This window comes from Felis catus, chromosome C2 (assembly GCF_018350175.1).
Source record: "Felis catus isolate Fca126 chromosome C2, F.catus_Fca126_mat1.0, whole genome shotgun sequence".
NCBI classification, from domain to species: Eukaryota; Metazoa; Chordata; class Mammalia; order Carnivora; family Felidae; genus Felis; species Felis catus.
In genome coordinates, this window is record NC_058376.1 from 97,917,728 (window position 1) to 97,945,030 (window position 27,303).

Below are 27,303 nucleotides of genomic sequence, written 5' to 3' on the forward strand. Positions count from 1 at the left end.
CTGTTTTCAAAGACATCTTAGCTTTCAGGTGATGTTTTAGTTGGAACCTCTCTTCTCAATTAATAGCTCATCAATTGCTTGTTTGGTCAGTCATGTTTACAGAGATATGAACACTTACCTTTTTGATCTTATTTTTAAGAAAACTGTAGCTGGAGTCCTTCAACTAGATAGTGGTATCAACTAGATACCTGGAAATTGTGTTATGATAGAGAGGGTGCCTTTAAAAATTTGATTGAAGTGATAATTCATTGTGGAATGCGTACTTTCTTTGAATAGTTATATAACAGTGCAAAAATGTAATATTTAGTAAATTACAGGTATTTATTATAGAGACTTTATGGTTTGATTTAGAAATTACTTCATCTTTTATTCTAACTATATCTCTTTCAAGTGTGCAGCTCACCTTTTTTTTTTTAATTTTTAAATGTTCATTTATTTTTGAGAGAGAGACAGACCATGAGTGGGGGAGGGGCAGAGAGCGAGGGAGACACAGAATCCGAAGTAGACTCCAGGCTCTGAGCTGTCAGCACAGAGTCCCACGCGGGGCTCGAACTCACAACCGCGAGAATATGACCTGAGCCCAAGTCGGACACTTAACCGACTAAGCCACCCAGGCGCCCCACAACTCAGCTTTTTAAAGAAACTAAAAGCATGGAGAGGTAAAGTGACTTGCTCAGAGCTAAGATGGTTTATGATGATAGTACCAGAATTGGAGCCCTTGTTTTCAGATCTTAATACCTAATGGTCTTTTTTTCCATAGCTCTGAACAAATTCTCCATTGATATTTTGAAGATGTCCAGAAAAAATATTGATATATGTAAACAAATATGGTGGCAAAGTGTCATATGTTACCCTTACCATTAACAAGAGATTGTTTGGGGGCTTTAGGGTGGGTCAGGTGTATGACTTGAGTCCTAAGCATACGACTCTTAATTTCAACTCAGGTCATGATCTCACGGTGGTTCATGAGATTGAGCCCCACATCAGGCTCTGCACTAGTAGTGCACTATCCACATAGAGCCTGCTTGGGATTCTCTCTCTGCCTCTCCCCCTGCGTGTGTGCGCACGCGTACGTGTGCATTCTCACTCTCTGTCAAAGTAAACACTAAAAACCAAACCAAAACAAAAGAGATTGTTTCTAGATGTCCCTAACTGCAAAATTCAGCAAAAACTGAACTGATCGTAGTACATGTTCAGGGAGGTTGAGTTCCACATAACCTTACTAAAAAAGCAAACTATATATGGAAGAGAGTGAATCCTAGACAATATAATTTGCAAAGGAAGGAGAGAGATGTAGCTTTATCTTGAAGGCTTCAAGGTTATTTTGATCTAAGTAGGATCTTCTACTTAACCCTATTCCTCTGCCTCCCCTTTTCCTAGCTTTCTTCTCTAAACCTTTAGTCTCTCATTTAAAAGTGGTTACATTTTGAGATGAGAAGGCCCTAAATGATAGGTTGCGATATCAAAGACTCACCTTTTCAGCTGTGCAAAATGGCCAGACTGAGCTACACAGCCTTAAAATAAATCAAGTTTCTCCAGGAGCCTGATGGATATGATTCATGATGCCAGGTGCTTAAGAGAAAGCAAAGAGTTGTCAGGTATTTGAAACCTTGAATCAACCAGCTATTGGGGAGGATCTCTTTACTAGAATTTGTAAATAGTTTTTATGATCTGATAAAAAAAAATTTAGTTTCCTGGAGGGTATTATGTTGTGAAATTAGGCAGAGAAAGACAAAAATCATATGACTTCACTCATATGAGGACTTTAAGAGGCAAAACAGATGAACATAAGAGAAGGGAAACAAAAATAATATACAAACAGGGAGGGGGACAAAACAGAAGAGACTCATAAATATGGAGAACAAACTGAGGGTTATGGGAGGGGTTGTGGGAAGGGGGATGGGCTAAATGGTTAAGGGGCACTAAGGAATCCACTCCTGAAATCATTGTTGCACTTTATGCTAACTAATTTGGATGTAAATTTAAAAAAAAATAAAAAGAATTTTAGCTTCCCATGATATTACTTTTGAACCTCTGGTAGATCGCAGTAATAAAATTTTATTATCACTGAAATTTGGAGTTTCAAAGCATTTAAAATTATGTAGTTTTATCCCCTCTTTGTTTCTGCTGGGAAAACAAACCAGTGATTAAGTGAAACTTACACAAAGTCAGAACTAAAAAGAAGCCCTGTCTCAGGTACTTAGTTTTACCTGTGCCCCTTCCCTGAGTCTCGCCTTGGCAACTAGTTTTTCTGACTCTCTAGGCCCTGTTCTTTCCATACCAGTGCTTTTCAGCCTGTCCTGTTCATGAAAATCATCTGGGTTGTCTACTCAAAACACAGCTTCCTGGACCCTTTCTTGGAGATTCTGATTGAGTCATCTTGGGAATGTTTTTAATAAGCACTGAAGTGACTGTGATGGCTTAGGTTGTCCAACATTTAGGAACTGCACCACTTACGCACCCTTGCCCTTAGAGAAAGTTTTGCTTTCTGCTAAAAGCTGATACTTTCTGGATCTTGCTCCTATGTAAAGCAAGGCTAATCTATGTTGGAAATTCTTGCACTTTGAGAATTTTGTGAACTATTAAGTTATATGCCAATTAAGTCCTATGGTCTAAAATACATCCTCTCACCCTTAATAAAAATGAGACATTAGAATGTATAATCTGCAACTGTTTTGTTTCTCTAGTTTGATTTGGTTTTCATGTAAATTTCTTTTGGAATTCTGATTTTAGTTGCAATCATCTGATGCTAATATTCTCTTAGCTTACTATACTAGGAAGAGCTTGGGATAAGGAGAAGTAGTGAAAACTGGTAAATGTGACCGGTAAATTAAAATCTTTGTTAATAGAATTAATTAGATTTCTTTGTATGTTTTTGTTTTGGTAGGCTTGATATTTCAAAACTATTAGCAAGGCTGGTTTAACTTATAAGTTGACCATCTCTTATTAATTTGTTCATTCAACAAACATTTATTAGTGTCTACTATGTATCTGCTGCACTAACTAAGGTCTGTATTGGTAAAAAGAAATATATTTATAAGTGGTAACATAAACATGAATCTGCTTCTTGCTAGAATGAATAAATTTCTTTTAGCTAAGTGTTCATGACGAGATTTGAGACCCAAGCAAAATAAATAAATAAAACTTTCCCCTTTTTTTTTTTTTTTTTTTTTTTTAACTTTCCTCTTTAAGAAAGGAAATGAAAGGAATTATACGAATTTAAGACCAGGTGAGGGAACTAAGTTCTGGAATTGCCTATAGAGAAAAACAAGGCAAATAGACCTGCCTACAAATGTTTTTGTTTGTTTGTTTTGTTTTGTTTTGTTTTAGAGGAGTGCAAGCCAGGGAGAGGGGGCAGAGAGAGAGAATCTCAAGCAGGCTCCATACTTAGCACAGAGCCGGATGTGGGGCTTGATCTATCCCACGACCCTAGGATCATGACCTGAACCAAAATCAATTCAGAGTCAGATGCTCAACTGACGGAGTCACCCAGTCACCCCCTGCTCACAAATGTTTTTAAGTGTAGAATTTATTTAGGAGCTTTCTTTTTCTCCCTAAGAACTTTGTATTTCAGTTCCAGGGACTTCCATTTATCTACTCCTTATATTTGTAAGTAAATAACTTTAGCTCTAGAGTTATCTCATGCCCAGATGGATTAAAATGAGACTCTTTCAGGAACTGCTGATTCTGAACCTTTAGATCTTTCTGAGTGTAGTTCTTTAAATTTTTTTTTTTTTCAACGTTTATTTATTTTTGGGACAGAGAGAGACAGAGCATGAACGGGGGAGGGGCAGAGAGAGAGGGAGACACAGCATCAGAAACAGGCTCCAGGCTCTGAGCCATCAGCCCAGAGCCCGACGCGGGGCTCGAACTCACAGACCGCGGGGCTCGAACTCACAGACCGCGAGATCGTGACCTGGCTGAAGTCGGACGCTTAACCGACTGCGCCACCCAGGCGCCCCTGAGTGTAGTTCTTTAAATGAACAGACTCCTGTTGGTTCTTTGGGCAGGGCAGGGCAGAAATCCTCTAAGACTAATCCTTTTGCAGTGGAATGGACAAGAACCTATTTTTGTTTTCTCCTCACTCTAAACAAATAATGGTCTTAAGTGCAGAGAGATATTTAATACTTATTCATTGTGTGTTAGAGATTAGCAGTGCTATTTTGATCACTCAAGGAAATGAGAAAATATAAATGAATAGGTTGCTTATATTCTATTTGTATTCGTAGCCTCATATCACAGAGGGTGTTTTTGAAGAAGAATTTGCTTAGAAGTATACCTTTTTGGGGCTCCTGGGTGGCTCAGTTAAGTGTCCCACTCTTGATCTCAGCTCAGGTCATAATCTCCTGTTTGTTATTATCAGACCCCCAGTTGGGCTCGGTGCTGACAGCATGGAGTCTGCTTAGGATCTCTCTCTTCCTCTCTCTCTGCCCCCCGCCTATGCGTTCTTTCTTCCCTCTCTCTAAAAATAAATAAATATACTTTTTAAAAAAATATACCTTTGTGTTACTGGTCTTGTAGTTCTGGTTCTTGGTTTTTTTGTTTGTTTTTTGTTTTTTGTTTTGTGTGTGTGTGTATGTGTGACTAATTCCTTGTGAAACAAAGCTTACTTTGAAATCAAAACTTTTCCCCCAATGCAACACATTTGAAATGGGAAACAAAGTAGTTGTTATGTTGCCACCATACCCACAATAAATTTTTATTTATTGTTAGTTAGCAATTACTACCATGGCAAGTCATTTTTTTTGAACTGTGGTTTCTACTATACTAGATGGTGGATGTGGTGACTTCTTAAGACCTTTCCAGGTTTGGGATTTGGAGTTATTAATCTTCAGTTGGCTATGCATACATGATCCGCACTCACCTCAGAAACCAGTAGCTACTGGAGAACTGAAACTGTTAAGGTGCTGCCCAGCTGCTTAGGGCCTGACCACACCCACTGTGAAAGGAACATCCTTCTCAAAGGGGCAGGGTCTCAGCCCTCAGCCCTTGATCAGCTTAGTACCTTTGCTATTTGGGTAACAGGCTCTTTGTTGATGGGAGTAATTGCAGGTTGTTCATTGAACCTTTTCAAATAAAGAAGCCTGTAGAAGGAATGACAGCATTTTTTAACTTGTACTAAAAATGACAGAACAATTTAATATTTAAGAAACCTAATTGAAATTGTTGATTTTTAATCTCATGTAAACACTGATGAAACCATGAGTGGCCCCAGTTTGTGAATGTGTGCCTCCTCTTTAGCCACCTCTTTAACTCATAATATTGCTATAATACTTTCTTTGTGATGATAAATAGTAGCTATCGTACCGCATAGTTTTAGAGGTGAGAAATACATACATGTGTTTTCTTAAGTTTGAATCATAAATATCTCAAGTGAAAATTTCCTGACATGGGACAATACTACTGATGAAACACAATGGAAAAAAATTCAATACAGCTGTTTACAAAAAGTAAAAAATTAAGTGTTTGAACAGATTTATTGGGGTAGATGGGTGGATGCCAGCAGGAATCCTGAAAGTGACTCTAGCCACTTTTACTGATCACTTCCATCTGCCTTTATATATGCAGGGATACACATATGTTCAAAAGAGAAAAATACAAAAATGATCCAATTGAGCCTACTTTAATTTTTCACTTCCTTTTTACTGAGATCATTAGACTCACCAGCTGTCAGCTCCTACAGGTAGTTCCCCACCCCCCACCCTCCCCCCCCCTCAGTATACAAGTGACACTACTCTTTGTTACTCGTGAGCTCATCAAGAAATCGAATGATTTTGGGGAGTCTGGGTGGCTCAGTCAGTTAAGCGACTGAGTTCAGCTCAGGTCATGGTCTCACAGCTTGTGAGTCCTGAGACAGCTCAGAGCCTAGAGCCTGCTTCAGATTCTGTGTCTCCCTCTCTCTCTGCCCCTCCCCACTTGCGCTCTGGCTTTCTCTCTCAAAGATAAACATTAAATTTTTTTTAAGAAATCAAATAATTTTTTTTTAAGTTATTGTCCATGCTCAGGACATTTAAAACTTTTGACCACCTTCTCTTTGAAACACCTTGTTTCTGTGATACTGGTTCTCTCTCCCAATTCTCCCATTGCAATATAGTATCCTGACTTCTCCCTTGTAATACTAATTGTTTGTTTTCTGGCTTTCCTTTCACTGGATAAGCTCCATGAGGTCAGAGACTGTCTTGTCTTGTTCACTGCTCTGTATTTAGTCCCAGGTCTAATACTGTATAGGTAATGAGGTAACTCTTCAAGTGTTGGCCCTGTTCTGCTATTTCTCACTTGTTTTTTCATTGATACTGATGCCTTCAATTACTGTTTATACAGTGCATCCACTGTCCATCATTTTCATTTTGACTATCCTTGCATTTCAGCCCCTCTTTTTTTGTTCCAAGTTTAATATGAAATAGTATTCACAATTTATTTTTATAATGTTATTTATTTTGAGAGAGCCTGCCTGAAAGTGGGGGAGGGGCAGGGAGAGACGGAAAGAGAGAGAATCCCAAGCAGGCTCCACACTGTCAGTGCAGAGCCCAACTGCAGGGTTCGAACTCAAGAACTGTGAGATCATGACCTGAGTCAAAATCAAGAGTTGGACGCGTAACTGACTGAGCCACCCAGGTGCCCCCACAATTTACTTCTAAAGTGGAAAAGTAGAATACCAAATTTATGTAGTTAAATAGAAACAACAGGGCCACAGTTGATATTTACCTACTTCCTCTTGTTACTTGCTCAGATCTGGTTGGTCTTTTATATAAATATACTAGATGTTTTAAGTTTTCCCTTCAGTTTGTGTTCCTCTGTTCTATCTTTAATGGTATGACCAAAGCAGTCTGCTTAAATAAATGATCTCCTCAGGTAATGTTTTTCTGTTACCCTATGAGATAAAACTTAGGAATTAGCCTTTTTATTTTTATTTAGTTATTTGGTTCTGTGAAGTCAGGGAGCAGCTTTTAGCTCAAAAACGAAAAACTTCCTGTGTTTAGAACTACCAAAAACGGGACTAAACTGTTTCAGTAGGGGTTGCGTTCTGCTTCACTTGTAGGGATATGGAAGGATAGATAGTAAGCAGTTCTCAAATTGGACAAGTTATTAGAGCTTTTTGAAGCTATACATACTCCGGGCCTTTGATTTTATTTTTCAAACTGCTTAGGTCTTCCACAGTCTGGCCCAGATGAGTTTTTAATGATTAGGGTCACATCCTGATCACTCCCTACTGCATCTTATACACAGTAGGTGCTAAACATACATTTTTCAGTGAATGAATAACTTCTGGGCATTTTCCTGGGTAGATGAGCTGAGGTTCTTTGTTTCCTGCTCAAACTTAGTTCTTTTATGTGGAATTATCAGATCTGGATTGAAAGTATTATGATTAAGTCTTGTGCCCCTGCATGTGTGTTCTTGGTCAAGTCATTTGCCATCTCAGAACCTGCTTTTCCATCTGTAAAATTAGAATGGCAGTTGCTGTAAGGTAAGTTAGTTACATTGTGAAGACTAAAAGCATGTGAAAAATGTTTTCTAATCTGAAAATGCTTTGTAAATGGTAGAAATTATTCAAAACTGATGGCTTTTAAATATATATTAATATATATTGTTTAAAATATGTCACTAATATTACTCTTTCACTTTACACTTAGGCTCATTTTTTAGCCTAGCAAAGAAAATAAATACAGTTGCTTTCTCTTAAAAACCAATATATTTCCTCAGCTCTTCAAGGCAAAATTTCCCTCTTAGATTGTTAAATTCTTAAAGTTTTTATTTATTTTGAGAGAGACAGAGAATCCCAAGCAGGCTCCGCACTGTCAGCATGGAGCTCAATGCAGGGCTTGCGCTCATGAAACCATGGGATCGTGACCGAAACCAAGAGTTGGATGCCCAACCAACTGAGCTACCCAGGCACCCCAAATTCTGAGTATTTTATTTTATTTATTTTTTATTTTTTCAATGTTTATCCATTTTTGAGAGACAGAGACAGAGTGTGAGCAGGGGAGGGGCAGAGAGAGAGGGAGACAGAGAATCTGAAGCAAGCTCCAGGCTCTGAGCTGTCAGCACAAGGCCTGTCTTGGGGCTCAAACTCATAAGCTGTGAGATCAGGACCTGAGCTGAATTCAGATGCTTAACCACCTGAGCCACCCAGGTGCTCCTCCATATTTTAATTCCAAGCTATCAGGGTCTGTGGATCTCTGTACTTAAGTTTTTGTGCCAGATTTGGGGACCAAGATATGAAAAGTACCACTAGCAAAATTAAATAAACATTTTCCCCCCAAATAGACCACATTTGATAGAATTTTCCCAGTTTTAAGATTTGTCTTAAATCTCTGGTGCTTGGCTGTGTTTAGGTGACAAAATCAATGAACTACTAGCAAGAAAATATTTTAATCTAAACACCTTAATTCCTTATTCTTAGTTCATTAATGTGGTTCTCTATAGTTACCGCTTTATATTACATATAAATGTCATAATTATGTATTTTGTTGGTACTTCCTTGTATTAACTTTTTTGATTGTATGTAGTGGAATTAGATGCATGATTATTCCATGGTGCTTCAGAAAGCACTGTCTCAATTGAAGATGAGTGGGTTCCTGAATCACAGCTTTGTGACTTAGTACCTAATAAGGGAAATTTGTTGTAAGAAAGGGCAAATTCTTGAGTCTGAGGAGGAAGAGATGTCTCACAGATCTGGGATACCTTCATAAGTAAGATATATTAACAAATCAGTTGTTCATAAGATAGGGACTGGGAAAGAAAGTTACTGGTGTTTGTATAGTAAACCTGTGTTCATTCTTCCCTTTTAAACAGGTCAGTATATGTTTTGTGCCCTATTTTATCACAAAAAAGAGAAGAAATACTGCAGTGAATGAAGATTCCTCTGCATTTTAGCACTGCCTTTTCTACTGTAGTTGGCTTTTGAATGAGGATGACAATGGAAGAGATGAAGAATGAAGCTGAGACCACTTCCATGGTTTCTATGCCCCTCTATGCAGTCATGTATCCTGTGTTTAATGAGGTAAGTCGGTCAACATTTCCTCATATGGTCCCTGCAGTTCTTGATGCCTGCTTCATTTATTCATTTATTCCTTCATGTAACAAGTGCATAAATGAGTTTCATCTATGTGTTAGACATTGTACCAGGACTGGACATAAAATAGAGGGAATGGGGCACCTGGATAGCTCAGTTGGTTAAGCATCCGACTTTGGCTCAGGTCATGATCTCACGATCTGTGAGTTCGGGCCCCGCATAGGGCTCTGTGCTGACAGCTCGGAGCCTGGAGCCTGCTTCCGATTCTGTGTCTCCCTCTCTCTCCGCCCCTCCCTTGCTCATGCTCTGTCTCTCTCAGAAATAAACGTTAAAAAGAAATTAAAAAAAAAAAAAAGTGGGGGAAGAAAAACCTAGATACATTGCTTCCCATCTGGAAGTTTCACTATAGAGGGAAAGACAAATAGTGAACAAAACAATGCAAGTAATTATATAAATGGGAAGTTGTGGTAAGTGCTATGAAGGTTTACAAAAACAAAAAAACAACAAAAAAAAAACCTGTTGTTACCTAGCAGGTGGGGCCTGCTTTAGGGGTCAGGACCAGCCTCAATGAAGATGAGACCTATACACTATGATAGAAAAGAGATAAATAAAAGGGTTAGACAGTTGAAGAGTTGGGGATAAGCACATTTTAGGTAGCAGAAGAGCAGGCACAAAAATATCCTGATGAATTCTAGTTAGTAGTGTTAAAACATTTCTACTTGATAAAGGGAAGATACCATTGCTTTAGTATCTAGAGCAGATGTAGTTGCTTTTTTATTTGAGGAATTTTCTAGGAGTTAATAATAGTACATTTGTACTTTTTCTTTCAATTTAATATTAATATGCTAAGATTTGTAGAGAATTACAGAGCTGGAAGTTCCTTACAGATAATTTAATCACCCTTCCTTTTAATCGTGAGCCAAGTTCCTATTACATAAAATTGCGTTCTGAAATTACTTACGACTAAGAGCTAGGACTCTAAATTTAGTGGTCTGTCCATTTAATTAAGGCGTTTTGTTGTTGTTGTTGTTTGTTTTGGGTTGTTGTGGGGTTTTTTGCATTTAATTAATTATAAAGCTGTCAACAGCATTAACCTTATCGTTGCTACTGTAACCTGGAAACTCTCACCATTTCCATGGACTTTTTATTCCTTTTTGTAAAGTATTTATATTAGAGTAAGATTCTGGGTTTCAAAGCCATTTCTCCCATATTATTAGTTTTATTGATCATGTATTTGATGCATTTATGATCTTAAGTCTTAGGGACAATAGAGAATGATTCATCCTCTTCAACTTGGAAACCACAGACATAGTTGCCATTTCAGACATACACTTTGGAATTCCAAATGCTATTTGTCAAATAGTGTTATGTTCAGTGAGGATAAAAGAAAACTCAAAAACAGTGGCTTGGATACAAGTTATTTCTCTTGCAGAAAAAACTGTGGCAGTAAGTGGTCCAGTGCTAGTATTATTGTGACTCAGTATCATAGTGCTTGGGCTGCTGATTCTCCATTCATCGTGTTCTAAGTTGTCTGGAAGGTACAAAAAAAATGGAGCAGGGGGCGAGGTGATTCAGCTTCCTTAAAGTAACCTTTTTGGAATTCCTGTACAAGACTTCCATTTACATCTCATTGGCAAGGACTTAGTCTTATGACCACACCTACCTGCAAAGGATGTTGGGAAATTTAGAAGTTTTGTTACTAAAGAGGAAGCAATAGGAGGCATCTTTTGAAAAACGTGTCCCTATTACACTGGTACCATGGTAGCAATGGAGGTACTCTTTTAGGTCTGGTTATATACCCATCTCTGCAAGTATAGCCAACACTCCAGTAAGTCCACCATTTTGTTCTAATACCTACCATTTATTACAAGACTACAGTTATTGTTAGAAGCAAATGCTTCAGTTCTGTTTAGTACATATTTACTAAATGTCAACCATTTATTTGCTGAGTAGCCTGCTAGAGCCTAGAGACGTAGAGAAGAAAAAGGCAATATACCTGTCCTCAGGAATTGTGGGGAGCACAGATGTTTAAGCAGATACATCATTAAATTATCCTTGTACCATGTAGGAGGTAAGAAGATAGTCACTGAGAGCTGTTGAGTAACCTTTGTTGATGATTAGTGTTTAATTTCTCAGGTACTTCGAGAAGCAGTATGGCAGTTCTACCCAGAGGTGCTCTCTCTTTCCTGGTCTATATAGCTACCCTGTAGGCTTTTGGCCCAAGTTGTTTTGGGGCATTTCTATATTCATCCAGTATTTTGAGTCTTTACTTGAAGGAAGGGCAATGTGTATTGTAGAGCTTCTGTTTGACTCTCTAGTTAGTGAAGAGGAATTAGAGAAGCTTTTTTTTTCTAACAATTAGAGTGATCTTTTCCTATATATGGAAAATGGATTTTATTTGAATCTTCACTTTGGAAAATAGTTACATAGGATATGAGATTCTGGTAAAATGCACTATTGGGATTGATACTGATCCATCTTTTCTAATTTATTCATGTGTAAGAAAAAATAATTTGAAAGAAAAAGAAATGGCTATGAATGGACTGGTAAATCTTTTCCAGAAATAAAGGCAATGATTCTTGCCAGATGATATCTGAAAAAATATGTGGGTTAATGGGCCCAGAATTAGAACATGTTGCCAAATGATTCATAGTTGGTTCAAGAATTAGTTGTTAGAACTGAATTTGAAAATGAAATGGCAAGAGGTAGCCGACTGAGAGATACTATATCAAATTGTCAGGGTCTAGTTCTCGAATTTATGATCTAACACCATGGTATCAAGCTTTGTATAAAAATTATTTGTCATGTTATTTAAACACAAGTATTCAGAGGGGCGCCTGGGTGGCTCAGTCGGTTGAGCGTCCGACTGCAACTCGGGTCATGGTCTTAACGGTTTGTGAGTTCGATCCCCGCATCGGGCTCTGTGCTGACAGCTCGGAGCCTGGAGCCTGTTCCGGATTCTGTCTCCCTTTCTCTCTGCCCCTCCCCTGCTCACACTGCATCTCTGTCTCTCTCAAAAATAAACATTAAAAAATTAAAAAAAAACAAACAAGTATTCAGAAATAAAGTCTTTTAGAAATAGTGGTAGTAGGTCTCCTCTCTGATAGAGATATGAATGAAATCCGGGGCTTGATTTAGGAATGGCATAAAATAATTGTGCCTTTAAATGTGCAGTGTTTGGTTGGAAAGAATACAATACTGGCATTGTTCTCTGACATTCCAGTATATTAACGTAACATCCTAAATAAGATACCTAATCAGTTAAACACTAATATTTAACTATAGTTCAAACATAGATTTTTCCACAAGTCTACTAATGGGAAAATTAGAATCTAGTTTGGCTCTGTTTTTCTGTGCTATGAGGATTTAAAGATAAAATGGTTGTCGAATTAATCTTACAGAAAATAGTATCAGAGTAGAGATGAATGTTTTCCTCTGAAGCTAAAAGCTGCACTTAATTTTGTCCACAGTGTATTGTAAGTTTAAAAGCTGATGCATTCTCACCTTGACATTACATCCGTAGTAGTGACAGTGGTAATCTGGAAGTCATCTTGCAGAACAGAGTTTTAGATGGTAGGACATCCTTACACCTGGGAAATTTTAATACTGTTACTCCAGCTCACAAAGCAAAGTTATTTATGGTATTCTGGGAGTTTGATGCTTGCTAAACTTAATGAAGCTATGCCAAGACCGCTGAGAAAGGAGTAGGCTTCTTATTTAATCAGCTGCTGCAGAGTTCAGAGTCCCAAGTATATTGCATGTGTTGTAAATGTACTGTGTAATCAGTCTCCTGGTTGCATTATGAAATAATGAGTTTATAGAAGCCTCATGACAAGTCTTAGATCAGATTCTCAGGTACTGTATCACTGTCTACTGATTTTTGTGTATGGAGGAGGAGAGAGGTATAGTTCAGTTCTTCATTCCAGGAAAAGATACACCATGTATCATTTTTTCCTTTGACTTTTTATTTTATTATTTTATTTTTTTTAATTTTTTTAATGTTTATTTATTTTTGAGAGACAGAGAGTCAAAGTGCTAGCAGGGGAGGGACAGAGAGAGAGGGAGACACAGAATCTGAAGCAAGCCCCAGGCTCCGAGCTGTCAGCACAGAGCCCGACATGGGGCTCGGAACTCACGAACCGCGAGATGATGACCTGAGCGTTAAGTTGGTTGCTTAACCGATTGAGCCACCTAGGCACCCCTTCCTATGACTTTGTAGAGGAATTGTTTTAAGGTGAAGTATAATTTTTTTTAATTGGAAGAAAAAAATCAAACTCCGAAATTTGAGCATGGTAAACATCTCGACAGTGAAGACCTGGGTTTTACCTGAAATCCCACCATCCAGAGGTGACCATACTTGATATCGTGCATAAGAATTACCGTTCTGCCTCTTACTTAGGCTGTATAATCTTATCTTCTTTTATTATTTATAAGATAATGATAACCAGTAACATGTTTATTTTTCATAACTCTGAAGTAAATGACTTCAAACATTGTAGTGCTAAGAATAGTACCAAGCATGTAGTGAAGTATTAGCTGTTATTCAGGAATCTTTCATGTAATTTTCTGTAGACCATTCTTAAGGAGACATTTTTGTAAAAGTTAGGTGGCTCTGCTTACCTTTTTTGCTGGACAACTTGGCAACCCCAGGAATGGATCGATTTAGAAACGGTTAACTGCATTTATTATGTGTAAAACACATGACTGCATTTGTCTTCTGTGTGGCAGCACAGAAGTTAGTAGGTGGCCTCTTGATTCTATCTACTTTTGTCCTAGGGTTTGTTTTTTTGTTTGTTTGTTTGTTTTCTTTTTTTGACCTGGTTCACCTCATTTTCATTTGAGTCATAAGAAGTGTACCTTTTATACTAGTGTCCTGGCCCTGTTTGGTTCCTTAAAGAATAGGATCAGTAGTCTTTGTGGGGAAGGGAGAAAGATGTCAGCATGGGGGAAATCATGCTTGATTTTGAGGAAGCAAAATTTAAAAAAAGAAAAAAAGTCTTATGCAAGACCTGTAAAACTTGAGCAACCAAAGGGTTAAATGGATTTTTTTCTTTTTTTTTTTTTAATTATGGGTATAAGAGACTGGGTTGATAAGTAGAAAAGGAAGTATAGGAAAGAACTAATAACTTTTGGAGGGACCAATGTAATAAATGAGCTCTCTGTGGAATCAAAATTATGTGTAACCTTTTGAAATATTTTCATGAACATTCTAAAGCAAAGTTTGCAGTTAGTACTAAGTGCTCTCAGAAGCTATCAAGAATAAGTTCCAGGAGGAGCTCACAAAACTGAGAGTAGGCAGGATGTGAGGTGAGCCTTGCTGTTAGCTTCACCCAGCCTATCATAACCCTCTAGGTAGGACTTGAGGCACTTGTCCTTATGTTTTTGGTGAAATGAGATATTATGTGCCCCTTTCTCTCGTGCTCATTTTTTTTTCCTTTACCCTTTTACTGGTGACATGGAATTCCTAGATGGCTGAGCCCCAAGGAAAGTCCCTCCTTGTCCAGATAGATATCCATTAATCAAGGTGTAATCATATTTTCCTCCTCCTTAGAATTCAAAATGTGGTGTGTGCACTATCAATTACAGCTAAGAAATGATGGATGTTGGCTCATTAAAGATACCCTAGCCAACAACTGTTATCTCAAAAGCTAGAAAAAGCAACTGGGCTAATTAATGAAAGCATTGGAAACAAAATGGAAATTCTTTTCTGTTCTGAACTTACATACAGTGTTTACATCCCCATGTGTTACCAACCTGAAGAAATACATAGTGGGAGACTAGCCAAGGAAGAAGATTTTAAGAGGATACCCTCTTTAGGACCATTCAGATCTCTCTTTCATAAAGACTTTTTTCCTACTTAAACTGATAGTGATCCCATCAGTGTCCGTGTAGTGGCTTACTTAAATTGATCTTCTGGGGTTCCAGGACTATAATCTATTTCTTTGTATCTGTTACACTGACCTCCTTACACATGGTAGAATCTGAGGAATTTGTTAGTTCTTAAGTAGTTGAAGAGGTTCAATGATAGGGGGACTGCCAGTCTGCAAAGGGTGAATTAAGGGAGGCTGGGTGGCATTAGTGGCTTGTGCATAGGTTTTGGAACCAGACAGAACTGTTATGAATTCTGCCTCTGTACTTATAGCTACTGAATATTGGGTAAATTTATGCAAACTGAATTTCTGCCTTTAAAATAGAGATGATGATCGCTAGTTACAGATTGTGAGGATGAGATACTCTATAAAAATACTCTATATAACAAAGTTCATTACAGGTGCTAAGTAAATGATAATTGTCATTAGGATACAACAGAACCTTACATTGTCATGAAAGGTAGGATGAACATGATTTTATAATCAAATCATCTATCACAAGTGAAAGATCTAAAAAGGAAGCACTTTTTATTCGGGAAGATAAAAACATATCTTGCTGCCTGAGTATTACAGGCTGAAATTATAAATAGATTCAAGAACAATTTAGATAAATTTATGGATGAGAGATTAAGTTCAATTCAAAAAATATATATGTGCCTGCATGCCTGGTATTCCCTGGGCAATGTGGATATCATATGAGTAATAAAGCCTAGTGGGTTTATTACAAGTTGTGTGGGTATATAATGTATCCCAAAATGACTCCCAGCAGAGTTCTGGTGAGGTGCTTCACAGCTCACAGATTTGATTTAGTATATACCTGACTTTTCCTTTTCTTTTCTAAGATACACTTATGTAAACTTAATCTAGAAATCCAGAGATGCTGATGTCTGTCTTGGTACTTTTATTACTTCTTCACAGAATTTTCTGGGCCTCTTTTACTTGCCTTGACCCTTTCACATAACAACCAGTACAGAAAGAGATAATAATGCTGACACTTGAAGGTACACATCTGACTCAGACCTTTGACTTGCTGAAAGAGGTCAGAGTGTGGTGTAAACCCAAATAAGGAAATGGTTCCTATCAGAGTGGAAAACATTCATCCTGTCTGCCTGCCTCTCCCTCCCTTGCACAAGAACTTGAGATGAGAAGAGCTGTATTGTTATTTTAATCTTAAGTAGTATTCATTATAATTAAATGAATTCCATGGAAGAAGTTTTCATTTTTGGAAGCATACTTTCTTTAATTTTATAAACTTACATAGTTGCTTCTTTGTTGTATTTGCCTATGTGGTTCCCTTGTATCTTCCCGGAGATGTTAGTTTTACAGGATTTGTAGAAGCCAAGCTAAATACTGAATTAAATGGTCTGTTATTTATTTTTGGAGATAAAGTATTTATCTTGGCAGATTTTGTTGTTTTTGCCTTATGTTTCAGGTATAACTTGTAGGGAGATAAGGTTCTTGGCATTTCTGTCTTGTTTAGAAAATAAAGTGTAGGCCATTCCTTAAATACATGTATGTATGTTTATATTGTTTATAAAGGCAAAGTTACATTTTATTGCCTCCAAGGATTGAAAGGAATACTTACTGCAAAATATGCTATGTTCATAAGGTTTTTGTAAAAATATTCCACTTGCATAAAAATCTATAAAAGTTACATTGTTTTTGAACATTTAATATTGTCCCCAGTAAAAAAATATATACTTTAGGATACTTAGGTGGCTCGGTCAGTTGAGTGTCCAACTTCAGCTCAAGTCATGGTCTTAGTGAGTTCGAGCTGCATATTGGGCTGCTTGCTGTGGGGGCGAAGCTGCTTTAGTTCCTCTGTCCCCCTCTCTCTGCCCCTCCCCCACTTGTACTCTCTCTCAGATATGGACATTAATAATTTTTTTAAAATATAAAGCTTAAAAATATACACACACACACACATATACATATATATATACACATTGAGTTTTACTGAGTTAATTGGCCCAATCATTAGAGACCAAAGGAATATGAATTTAACCGAAGGTAGTTATTTTAAGCCTAGCAGTTAACTCTTCAACAAATGGCTTTTTTTTTTTTTTTTAACATTTATTTATTATTGAGAGAGCACGAGCATGGAAAGGGCAGAGAGAGAGGGAGACACAGAATCCAAAGCAGGCTCCAGGCTCTGAGCTGTCAGCACAGAGCTCGATGCGGGGCTTGAACTGACAGACTGCAAGATCATGACCTGAGCCAAAGCCGGATGCTTAACCGACTGAGCCACCCAGGCGCCCCAGCAAATGGTGTTTTTTTTTTTTTAATGAAATTTTATTTATTTATTTTTTTTTTTTTGGCTCACTGAAAAATGAATTCTATAAAGTATATAATAAGGACACTTATTTTTCATAATTGTAAACCTCACATTTTGATACTAAAATTAAAAGCTTTGGAATTCAACTTTTGAGACAGTATTTTAGGTAACCTTTTTTTTAATCCCGGTAACATAGAAGACAGATGATCCACAGTCTTTATTTAGTATCAAACCTTTTATCAGTGCTATTTTCTAATTAATAAAATATACTAACGTCAGCTTAATTCCTGGCTGAGGAATTGTAAAATAATTAAAAAGGAGTAAAATACAAAGAATCTTAAATAAATGTTTTCTTGGTATTGATCATTTTATATTCAGTGCACACCCAACTTACCATGTACTTGCAATAGACTATTGAGAATTGATCTTGAATCCCATTTTCAATAATTGAAGTAAATATGTTTATTCTTTCTGTAGAGACTTTATATTATTTTGTATTCTATGCTTATTTTAAATCTACTTTTAAACTAGAGCTTGTCTTCGTTTTTTCGTTTTTGTTTTTGTTATTTTGAGAGAGAGCAGGGAGAGGGAGAAAGTATCCTAAGCAGGCTCCATGTCCAGCAGGGAGCCCTATGCTGGACTTGATCTCAGGACCCTGAGTTCATGACCTGACTCAAAATCAAGAGTCAGAAGTTCAACCAACTGAGCCACTCAGGTGCCCCGAGTGTGTTTTTCTTCTCTTCTCTTCTCTTCTCTTCTCTTCTCTTCTCTTCTCTTCTCTTCTCTTCTCTTCTCAATGAAAAACTCCTGCATATTCCTTAATTTCTCATGGTCTCTAATGAAAATTTTAGATAGCCTATGTATTTGAAGAATTATGGTGATTTAGAATAATTAGCAAGTGTTTTTGTTAATCAAATGATGGATGTATCAGTGTGATTACTATAGAGTGGAATATCAGAAATGTGCTTTTTCTAAGAAAATTGATATTAACAGTGATTTAAAATTTTTATTACAGCTAGAACGAGTAAACCTGTCTGCAGCTCAGACACTGAGAGCAGCTTTCATTAAGGTGAGGTGCACATAATTTATTATGATTAAAATGTATGTTACGTATAAACCTGAATATCACGTGATAATTGCCACTTTATTTCCTTCTAGTGAAAACCTCTCGGCTATCTCAGGTCTGTTTTAGTGTACTCTTTAAAGCTTAAAACACTTCCAAAAAGTGAATTGACACAAATGCTGTTTCCTTAGCATTCATCTTTTTATCACTTTTATGCTTTTGAAACTAAGTTCTTTGGAGTCTCTTCTCTTTAGCTTTAGAGTATATTTTCAATTTCTTTTCCTGTTATTTGACTTGATAAAAACCTTTTGATGACGCAGTTAGTTGGGCGACAGACTTTGGCTCAGGTCATGATCTCACAGTTCGCGGGTTCAAGTCCTGCATCGGGCTCTGCACTGACAACTTGGAACCTGGAACCTGCTTCGGTTTCTCGGTCTCCCTCACTCTCTGCTCCTCCCCTGCTCAGTCATGTTCATGTTTTCTCTCTCTCTCTCTCTCTCTCTCTCTCTCTCTCTCTCTCTCTCTCTCTCAAAAATATCAAAAAAAAAAAAAGCTTTTTGTAAAATTATAATTTGAAAATATGTTTTTCATATTGCTTACTTACAGAACCTAAGTATAAAACAGTATTTTTGATGGGAAAATAAGAACTGTGTGTAGGTCAGATTAAGGATACCTTTTCCTTATACGGTCGAGTCACTTAGAGTCAACTTTTTCATTGTCTCCAGATTTGGAGACATTTAATAATTACTAGCCACGTACTATTTAATAATTACTAGCCACGTGTTGCTGTTGAATACTTAAAATATGGTTGGTTCAAATTGAGTTGTACTCCAAGTATAAAATATACACCAGATTTTTAAGACTTAGTACAAGAAAAAGAATGTAAAATAACTCAGCAATAAGTATTTTATAGTAATTACATACTGAAATGGTAATATTTTGGTTGTTCTCCTAAAATGATTTCATGTGTTTCTTTTTACTTTTCTAATGTGGCCACTAGGAAATTTAAAATTACAATGAATGACATTTGTTACTTGAGTTATTTTTCTGTTGGACATCCCTATTCTACATATTGGGTGCAGTCTTTCATATTAAACTTTATTCATCCCCCTTCCTTTCCCGGTATATATCAGGGTGCCCAAATCTTTAATTTTTATTTACTTTGTGTGTATTTGTTTCTGTCTGTAGCTAAGATAACTTATATTTCAGGTAAAGTATTTTAATGTTTAAATCTAGAAAAAAATGTATAGTTAAGTTTTATTGGAATAAAACCATAATTCCATCCAGCTTGATTTCTTTTTATGGCAAAGATTAGTTTATCAATACCACTCTTTTTTTTTTTTTTTAACGTTTATTTATTTTTTTGAGACAGAGACAGAGCATGAACGGGGGAGGGTCAGAGAGAGGGAAACACAGAATCCGAAGCAGGCTCCAGGCTCTGAGCTGTCAGCACAGAGCCTGACGTGGGTTTCGAACTCACGGACCGGACCGCGAGATCATGACCTGAGCCGAAGTCGGCCACCCAACCGACTGAGCCATCCAGGCGCCCCTATCGATACCACTCTTAACTGGTAGCATAGACTATGTCACTAGACATCTCTCCTACCTCACCATAAGAATTTACATTGTATGTATTAGATTAGAGCTATTTTGATGTGATTAGTACTCTAAAATGCACTGCCTGTATATGTATACATAGTAGCTTAATTAAAATATGTTCTGACAAATCATTGGGTTAGTGAAGAAAATGAATCAAGTAACACCATCAGTGTTGTGTTTCTTTTTTTCTTTGAGTTTGGTGTGGTTTTGGAATGGCATATTTAGTCATTAGGGAGGCATGATGGAAACTGTTTTAAGCTGACTTACAGCCTGTTTTCAGTGTGGCCAAAGAAGGGAAGGAAAGGCAACTTATTTCACAATATAGTATTGAGGGACGCCTGGGTGGCTCAGTCAGTGGAGCGTCCGACTTCGGCTCAGGTCATAATCTCACAGTCTGTGGGTTCGAGCCCCGCATCGGGCTCTGTGCTGACAGCTCAGAGCCTGGAGCCTGCTTCTGATCCTGTGTCTTCCTCTCTCTCTGCCCCTCCCCCACTCTCACTTTGTCTCTATCTCCCAAAAATAAATAAATGTAAAAAAAAAAAAATTAAAAAAAACCAACAGTATAATATTGATAAGGCAAAAGTCCATTTTTCAGCTTTTCTGATAGCAAGAACAGAGAGAAATTTCTCCTGCTCATCATAAAGAGGACTCTGTCTGAAGTAGTAGATGATATCCTCAATGTTATTTCTAAAAGAGACAAAATAATTTTGTTAAGCTTTTTCTTTTAATATACTTATATATAATCTGATGTTTTAACACTAAAGTACAATTTAAACTGTGTTTAAAGTATGTGGTTATGCGGGGCGCCTAGGTGGCGCAGTCGGTTAAGCGTCCGACTTCAACCAGGTCACAATCTCGCGGTCCATGAGTTCGAGCCCCGCGTCAGGCTCTGGGCTGATGGCTCAGAGCCTGGAGCCTGTTTCCGATTCTGTGTCTCCCTCTCTCTCTGCCCCTCCCCCGTTCATGCTCTGTCTCTCTCTGTCCCAAAAATAAATAAACGTTGAAAAAAAATAAATAAATAAATAATAAAGTATGTGGTTATGATAGATCTGGTTTACCATATGGATAAATTTTATTAGCCTTGGCACTGATTCTTAATTGGGGAAAGTGGAAGTTATTTTGAGAGGAAAACAAATTAGTTTGCCTTGATTTTATCATTATTATCATATTTAATTTGTTAATGTTTTAAATGTTTATTCATTTTTGAGAGAGAGAGAAAGACCCTCATTGTGAGTGGGGACGGGCAGGGGAAGGAGCAGAGAGAGGGAGACAAAGAATCCGAAGCAGGCTCCAGAGCTGTCAGCACAGAGCCCGAGGAGGGGCTTGAACTCAAGAACTTGGAGATCGTGACCTGAGTCAAAGTCAGATGCTTAATGGACTGAGCAAATTTAATTAAATTTCCAATGGAATTAAAAGGGCATGCCTTGGGGCGCCTGGGTGGCGCAGTCGGTTAAGCGTCCGACTTCAGCCAGGTCACGATCTCGCGGTCCGTGAGTTCGAGCCCCGCGTCAGGCTCTGGACTGATGGCTCAGAGCCTGGAGCCTGTTTCCCATTCTGTGTCTCCCTCTCTCTCTGCCCCTCCCCTGTTCATGCTCTGTCTCTCTCTGTCCTAAAAATAAATAAACGTTGAAAAAAAAAATTAAAAAAAAAAAGGGCATGCCTTAAAAAGATGAAGATTTTGTGTTTTTAAAACTAGAACTTATTTGACAATTTTTTTAAGTTTATTAATTTTGAGAGAGGGGGAGAGGCAGAGAGAGAGAGAGAGAGAGAGAGGATCCTGAGCAAGCTCCACGCTGACAGTGCAGAGCCCTATGCAGAGCTCACACTTACAAACTGCAAGATTTGAGCCCAAATCAAGAGTCGGATGCTTAACCGACTGAGCCACCCAGGCGCCCCTGAAAAAGATTTTAAAAGCCTCACTCACCCATATATCCCTATTAATATCCATAATATATATGCCTGTGTTTCCAGTTCTTTGACCACAACACAGTGTCATCTATCAAGGTTTAATATTTATTTGTATTATTATCACAAGAAAAAGGATTAAAATAGTTTCTCCCAAGATGAAATACTAATAAATACTATCTTTTAAGATACCTGTTCTCCTTGGTTCTTTTTCCTCTTGGAAAGTTCTGATAGGTTTTGCTGTTGAGAATCACTGAATCACAAGAGTGGATGTTAACTGCCTTTGAGGATAGTTTCCTGTCATAGTTGGGTTCTTTATAAAAATTGGACAACCATAGAATGCAAGGTTGTATTCTGGGGCAGACCTGAAGATATAGATAGATAAAGTCACCAGTTTAAGCATAGATCGGTTTATTTTGTCAGTCAGAAGAATTGGGTAGATTTAAGGCATTTAAAATTAAAAGTAAGCTTAATTAGGATTTCAGCCAGAAGATACTAAGACTATAATTCCTAAGCTATGTGACTAGGCACCCTGCGTCCCCACAGCAAACTCAGATGGGTGCCATGAGTTATGTTAAACATCTAAAGGAACATAGTGATGCTAAACATCTGTTAGACCCTGTGAACTATGCTAGCTTGAAGTAGTTTGCAATTCCAACATACTAGATTAAGCCCTATTCCTTTCAATGATGTCATATCTTTATGAGGTTGGAATTTTGGCCATTGCTGTGAGAAAAAGCAGGTACCACAAGAAAATCAATATACAACAGGAAGTGAGGGCAGGGTCCAATCTGATTCCAACATTTGAGAATTGTGCAGTGCCCAACAGGTGCATATATCTCAGTAGCAAGTAATCTTGGTTATTTAAGAATTTAAGAAAATATTCTTCTTTCAATTTATGTATTTCTTAAAGACGACTACATTGTTAGAAGAACGCAAGTACTTATTAAGTTGTTTGAACCTAACTACTTAATACATAGCACTATTAAGGTATATTTCTTAGCACTAAGAACACTTGTGAACTGAGAAGGCTCGATACTTCTGCAAGATTTCTGTAATGCTCCAGTTTGGGCAGTTTCCAGACCAACTTGATGTTGGAAACTTTATTCTCAGACTGTCAGCATTTAGTTCTTTTGGCACCGTATTATAACTTAATCAGAGAGAGATTGTCTTCCTGCTGAAACTTTTTGTGAGCAGATGGGGAATGCGCTCCTGCCTCCTAAAACAATGCATTATATAGGCAATTTAATGCTACTCAGAGAAGGAAGATAAACCACTGTTATCAAATACGGGCTTATTTACATAGTGTATATAATTTTGTGACAATTCACCAAATTAATGTTGATACCATCTTAACCCATATTTATACAATTTTTCTTCGAAAGGTAGTCTTGTATTTTAAAAATAGATTCTATCTTACATATACTCATGGAAGGAAAAATCAAAACAGGTTATAAAGGGAATGAATTCGTAGGATACACTTTATTGTTATTAATCATCTATGAAAATGACTTCCTTAAGTAGCATACGACGGCAGTTAAAATGGTCCCAGGATTGAGATAAATGTGCATATTTTCTTTTCCCATTCTATCCGAAAACCTTTCAGTGTTTGGTACTTGAAAAACAAGATGTTATAATGGAAAGAGCATAGGAACAGAAGAAAGCTAGATCTGCAGTGATACCAGAAAGGAATTGTAAAGGCAGAGGTTAAATGTGCTTGACACATAAGGAAGTAAATAGATCGCTATCCGATTATGATCATAAATGGTGTTTCTATTTGCCGTTTAATATTGGGCAAAAATGGTAAGAAATGATCAGCACAATGATTCAAATTGACAGGCATCTTAAAACAAACTTAGAATGTCATTGCAAAATTTTTAAAAATAGTAAAATGGGACAAAAATCACTGGGAAAAACCCAAATCAGAAAGTTAACTTTGATAAGCTCAGAACTCCTATGTTCAGTCCTGAAATGGCTGGAAGATTTTAGTGCCCTGGTGAATGTAAGTAACATAGAACCAATACAAACTCATTAGTGAGACAAGCTCAGGAGATGGCAGAAGGATGAAATGATGTTCTGTAAATTATCCTTGCTACAAATATTCTTGCTACAAAAGGAAATATTCTTGCTACAAAAATAAAATAGGAAATGAAAATCATTATGTGGGAAAGTAGTTAAGGGATTATGTAGCTTAAATAAAACCTGCAAAGGGAACCCTGCTTTTTTGTTTCATTTTTGTTTTTCTTGACTTACTGTTCATTTAAATGCCAAGGGTCTGCAAAGTACTGGTAACATAAGTATTACTTGATTCTCAAGTTGGAATATTAGCTAATGAGAAAAAAATCTAAATATCCTTAGTATATTTAAGCTACTGAAAAGAGTGATGGATTATCAAAATATATATAACCTTTATTTCTATTTTTGTTACTAGTTTGATTGCAAGTGAGCGTAGAGGAGAAGTAGGAAGTGTTAAGTACTTTATGTTCAAATGGCAAAAGAGACCCTGGCTGTAACAAGAAGCCTCGTGCATAAGCTCTGAGGAAACATAAGTGAATGCCATCAGGACACCTACTTTTTACAAAGGTTTCTGCCCTCATAAGTTGATCACTGAAAGAAATTCTCAGCAGGTTCTAAACGATTAAGTTTTGGCTTTAAAATGCTGACTGAGCTTCCGTATTTTAAAACCAGCTTTCTCTTCTTTACAGGCTGAAAAAGAAAATCCAGGACTCACGCAAGACATCATTATGAAAATTTTAGAGAAAAAAAGTGTAGAAGTTAACTTCACAGAGTCCCTTCTTCGAATGGCAGCTGATGATGTAGAAGGTAGTCAGAGAGTCTTGTTTACTTTTCTTACAGTTGTTGAAAAGCATTTCCTCCAGATCTTTATTTGACAAAAGGGCCTCCCGCCCCTTCCCTGCTCCTTCCCTTCCTTACTGTTATTATTATTGTGATGATAGTGGGGAAAAAAATCAATGTAAATTATGTTTGTGTTTTAAGTGAGATTTCAAGAATGTGCTGAAGATATTAGTAGGTTGTTTGGGTTTTGATATATTAAATATAAAGGTTTTTATTAAACTCATCTACCCCATTGACAGATATCTGTTGCCATTATATTTGTTATGAATGTCATAAGGTTTAAGGTTTCTGTGTCAAGTATAGCTTCAGAGGCCTGATAAACTTGACTGAGACGTTTGTTTAGTTATTTAAGATTCATGGGATTTCCGTTCATCCCAAAATGAAAAATGTTTGGTCTTTCATCCTCTGATACTTCACTTGTAGAGTGAAGACCCTAATACTATTTCCGAACTAAGTTGAATTTTAATGAATTTTGCTTTTGCAACCTTGTTTTTCCTAATCATCTGGCCTTTCTCTCCCCACTCTGCCACACCTCTTTAACCAATACTGGGAATTCTTGTACTTGAATTTGGCAGGGAATTGCATGATGCTTTTTATTATGTATTTTGTCAGAGTATATGATTGAACGACCAGAGCCAGAATTCCAGGACCTAAACGAAAAGGCACGAGCACTTAAACAAATTCTCAGTAAGATCCCAGATGAGATCAATGACCGAGTGAGGTTTCTGCAGACAATCAAGTAAGCAACTTTTGGCTTTGGTTCTTCTTTTCTTGAAAATACTTCAAAAGAACCACTAATTCTAGGTGTTTTATTTTGGTATGACATTAATATTAAATTGAAATGCTAATTTGAAATCAAACTTGAAATTTTTAAATGCTGTATTTTTTATTATTAACTTTTAAGCTGTGGTATTTGGCATTAGAATGTAATGTTTTTTAGATTGTTAATATAAAAAGTGAATGAAATGTACATAAACTGGAATGCAGTTTGAACTATAAAAAATAATTGAAAAATGTAAATGTCAGATTAAAGTGAATAGAGAAGTTGGATAAATTATAGTATCGGTAACAGAGGATACCAGTATTATTTTTGTTTCAGAAATGGCATAAGTCATTAAGATAAGTAATGTACTCTTAGGCTTGAATAGCATTTTTTAATATTTGCCAAATCGTAAACCTCCAAATCCTTACCTTTGGGATACAGGTTAAATTAGACTGAGAATATGTGTGGGGCCAGGAGGCTGACTGGTGAGCAGCAGCAAGAAGGATCATCCTTGAGTAATGGTTCTCAAACCAGGGGCACTCTCCTCAGGGGTGAAAGGGTGGGAGAATGAGGGGGAAACTCCAAACATGATTTCCGGATGAGTAAAGAGTCTCATAATTTTCTTCAGCCTGACTGGATATAAAATGAAGAAAATTGGGAATAACTAGAATGGCATTATTAGCGCAACCTTTTAGTGAAACCACAAGTAGAAAATGCTGACAAGGAAAGATTTTCAGGTTTTTGTTTTTTGTTTTTTCGTTTTTCTGGAAGAGGCTGCATCATCATACATCCTATCTTTATTTAATTTATTTTTTTTTAATTTACACCCAAGTTAGCATGTAGTGCAACAGTGATTTCAGTAGTGGATTCCTTAATGCCCCTTACCCACTTAGCCCATCCCCCCTCCTACAACCCCTCCAGTAACTCTGTTTGTTCTCCATATTTAAGAGTCTCTTATGTTTTGTCCCCCTCCCTGTTTTTATATTCTTTTTGCTTCCCTTCCCTTATGTTCATCTGTTTTGTCTCTTAAAGTCCTCATATGAGTGAAGTCATATGATTTTTGTCTTTATCTTACTGACCAATTTTCACTTAGCATAATACCCTCGAGTTCCATCCACATAGTTGCAAATGGCAAGATTTCATTCTTTTTGATTGCCGAGTAATACTACATTTTATATATATATATATATATATATATATATATATATATATATACACACACACACACACACACACACATATACACACCACATCTTCTTCATCCATTCATCTATCGATGGACATTTGGGCTCTTTCCATACTTTGCCTATTGTCTATAGTGCTGCTCTAAACATGGGGGTGCATGTGCCCCTTTTAAACAGCACACCTGTATCCCTTGGATAAATGCCTAGTAGTGCAATTGCTGGGTCATAGGGTAGTTCTATTTTTAGTTTTTTGAGGAACCTCCATACTGTTTTCCAGAATGGCTGCACCAGCTTGCATTCCCACCAACAATGCAAAAAAGATCCTCTTTCTCCGCATCCTCACCAACATCAGTTGTTGCCTGAGTTGTTCATGTTAGCCATTCTGACAGGTGTGAGGTGGTATCTCATTGTGGTTTTGATTTGTAATTCCCTGATGATGAGTGATGTTGAGCATTTTTTCATGTGTCGGCCATCTGGATGTCTTCTTTGGAAAGGTGTCTGTTCACATACATCGTATCGTTGAAGAATATAAAGAGGTTCACTGGAAGTAAATAATAACATTCATCTCTTAGAAATAGTATTCTTTGCAATTCACATTAGAAAATGCTGTTTTAGCTGGTTTGGGCACCTATTTTGAGTGGTATGGGGAGAGGAGTATCCCATTTCAGAAAATAATGATTCATGTTGGGCACCCAACCCAGCTATCAAGGAGCACCCCTCCTCTTTTAGGTCTTCTTTTCCACCCCCTCCTTTTTTTTTAAACATTTTTTATTTT

The 27,303-nt window shown here is 37.2% G+C and overlaps 1 protein-coding gene across 1 annotated transcript in view; it reads left to right on the top strand.

Moving 5' to 3' along the window:
* Nucleotides 1–27,303, top strand: part of PDCD10 (programmed cell death 10) — a 47,785-nt gene that overhangs the window by 11,104 nt on the left and 9,378 nt on the right. Inside the window, exons 2-5 of the mRNA XM_011286104.4 lie at nt 8,794–9,001; nt 18,174–18,227; nt 24,431–24,548; nt 25,194–25,320. Coding sequence (XP_011284406.1) covers nt 8,906–9,001; nt 18,174–18,227; nt 24,431–24,548; nt 25,194–25,320 — 395 coding nt within the window. The 5' untranslated portion in view covers nt 8,794–8,905. The remainder of the gene's footprint in view (nt 1–8,793; nt 9,002–18,173; nt 18,228–24,430; nt 24,549–25,193; nt 25,321–27,303) is intronic.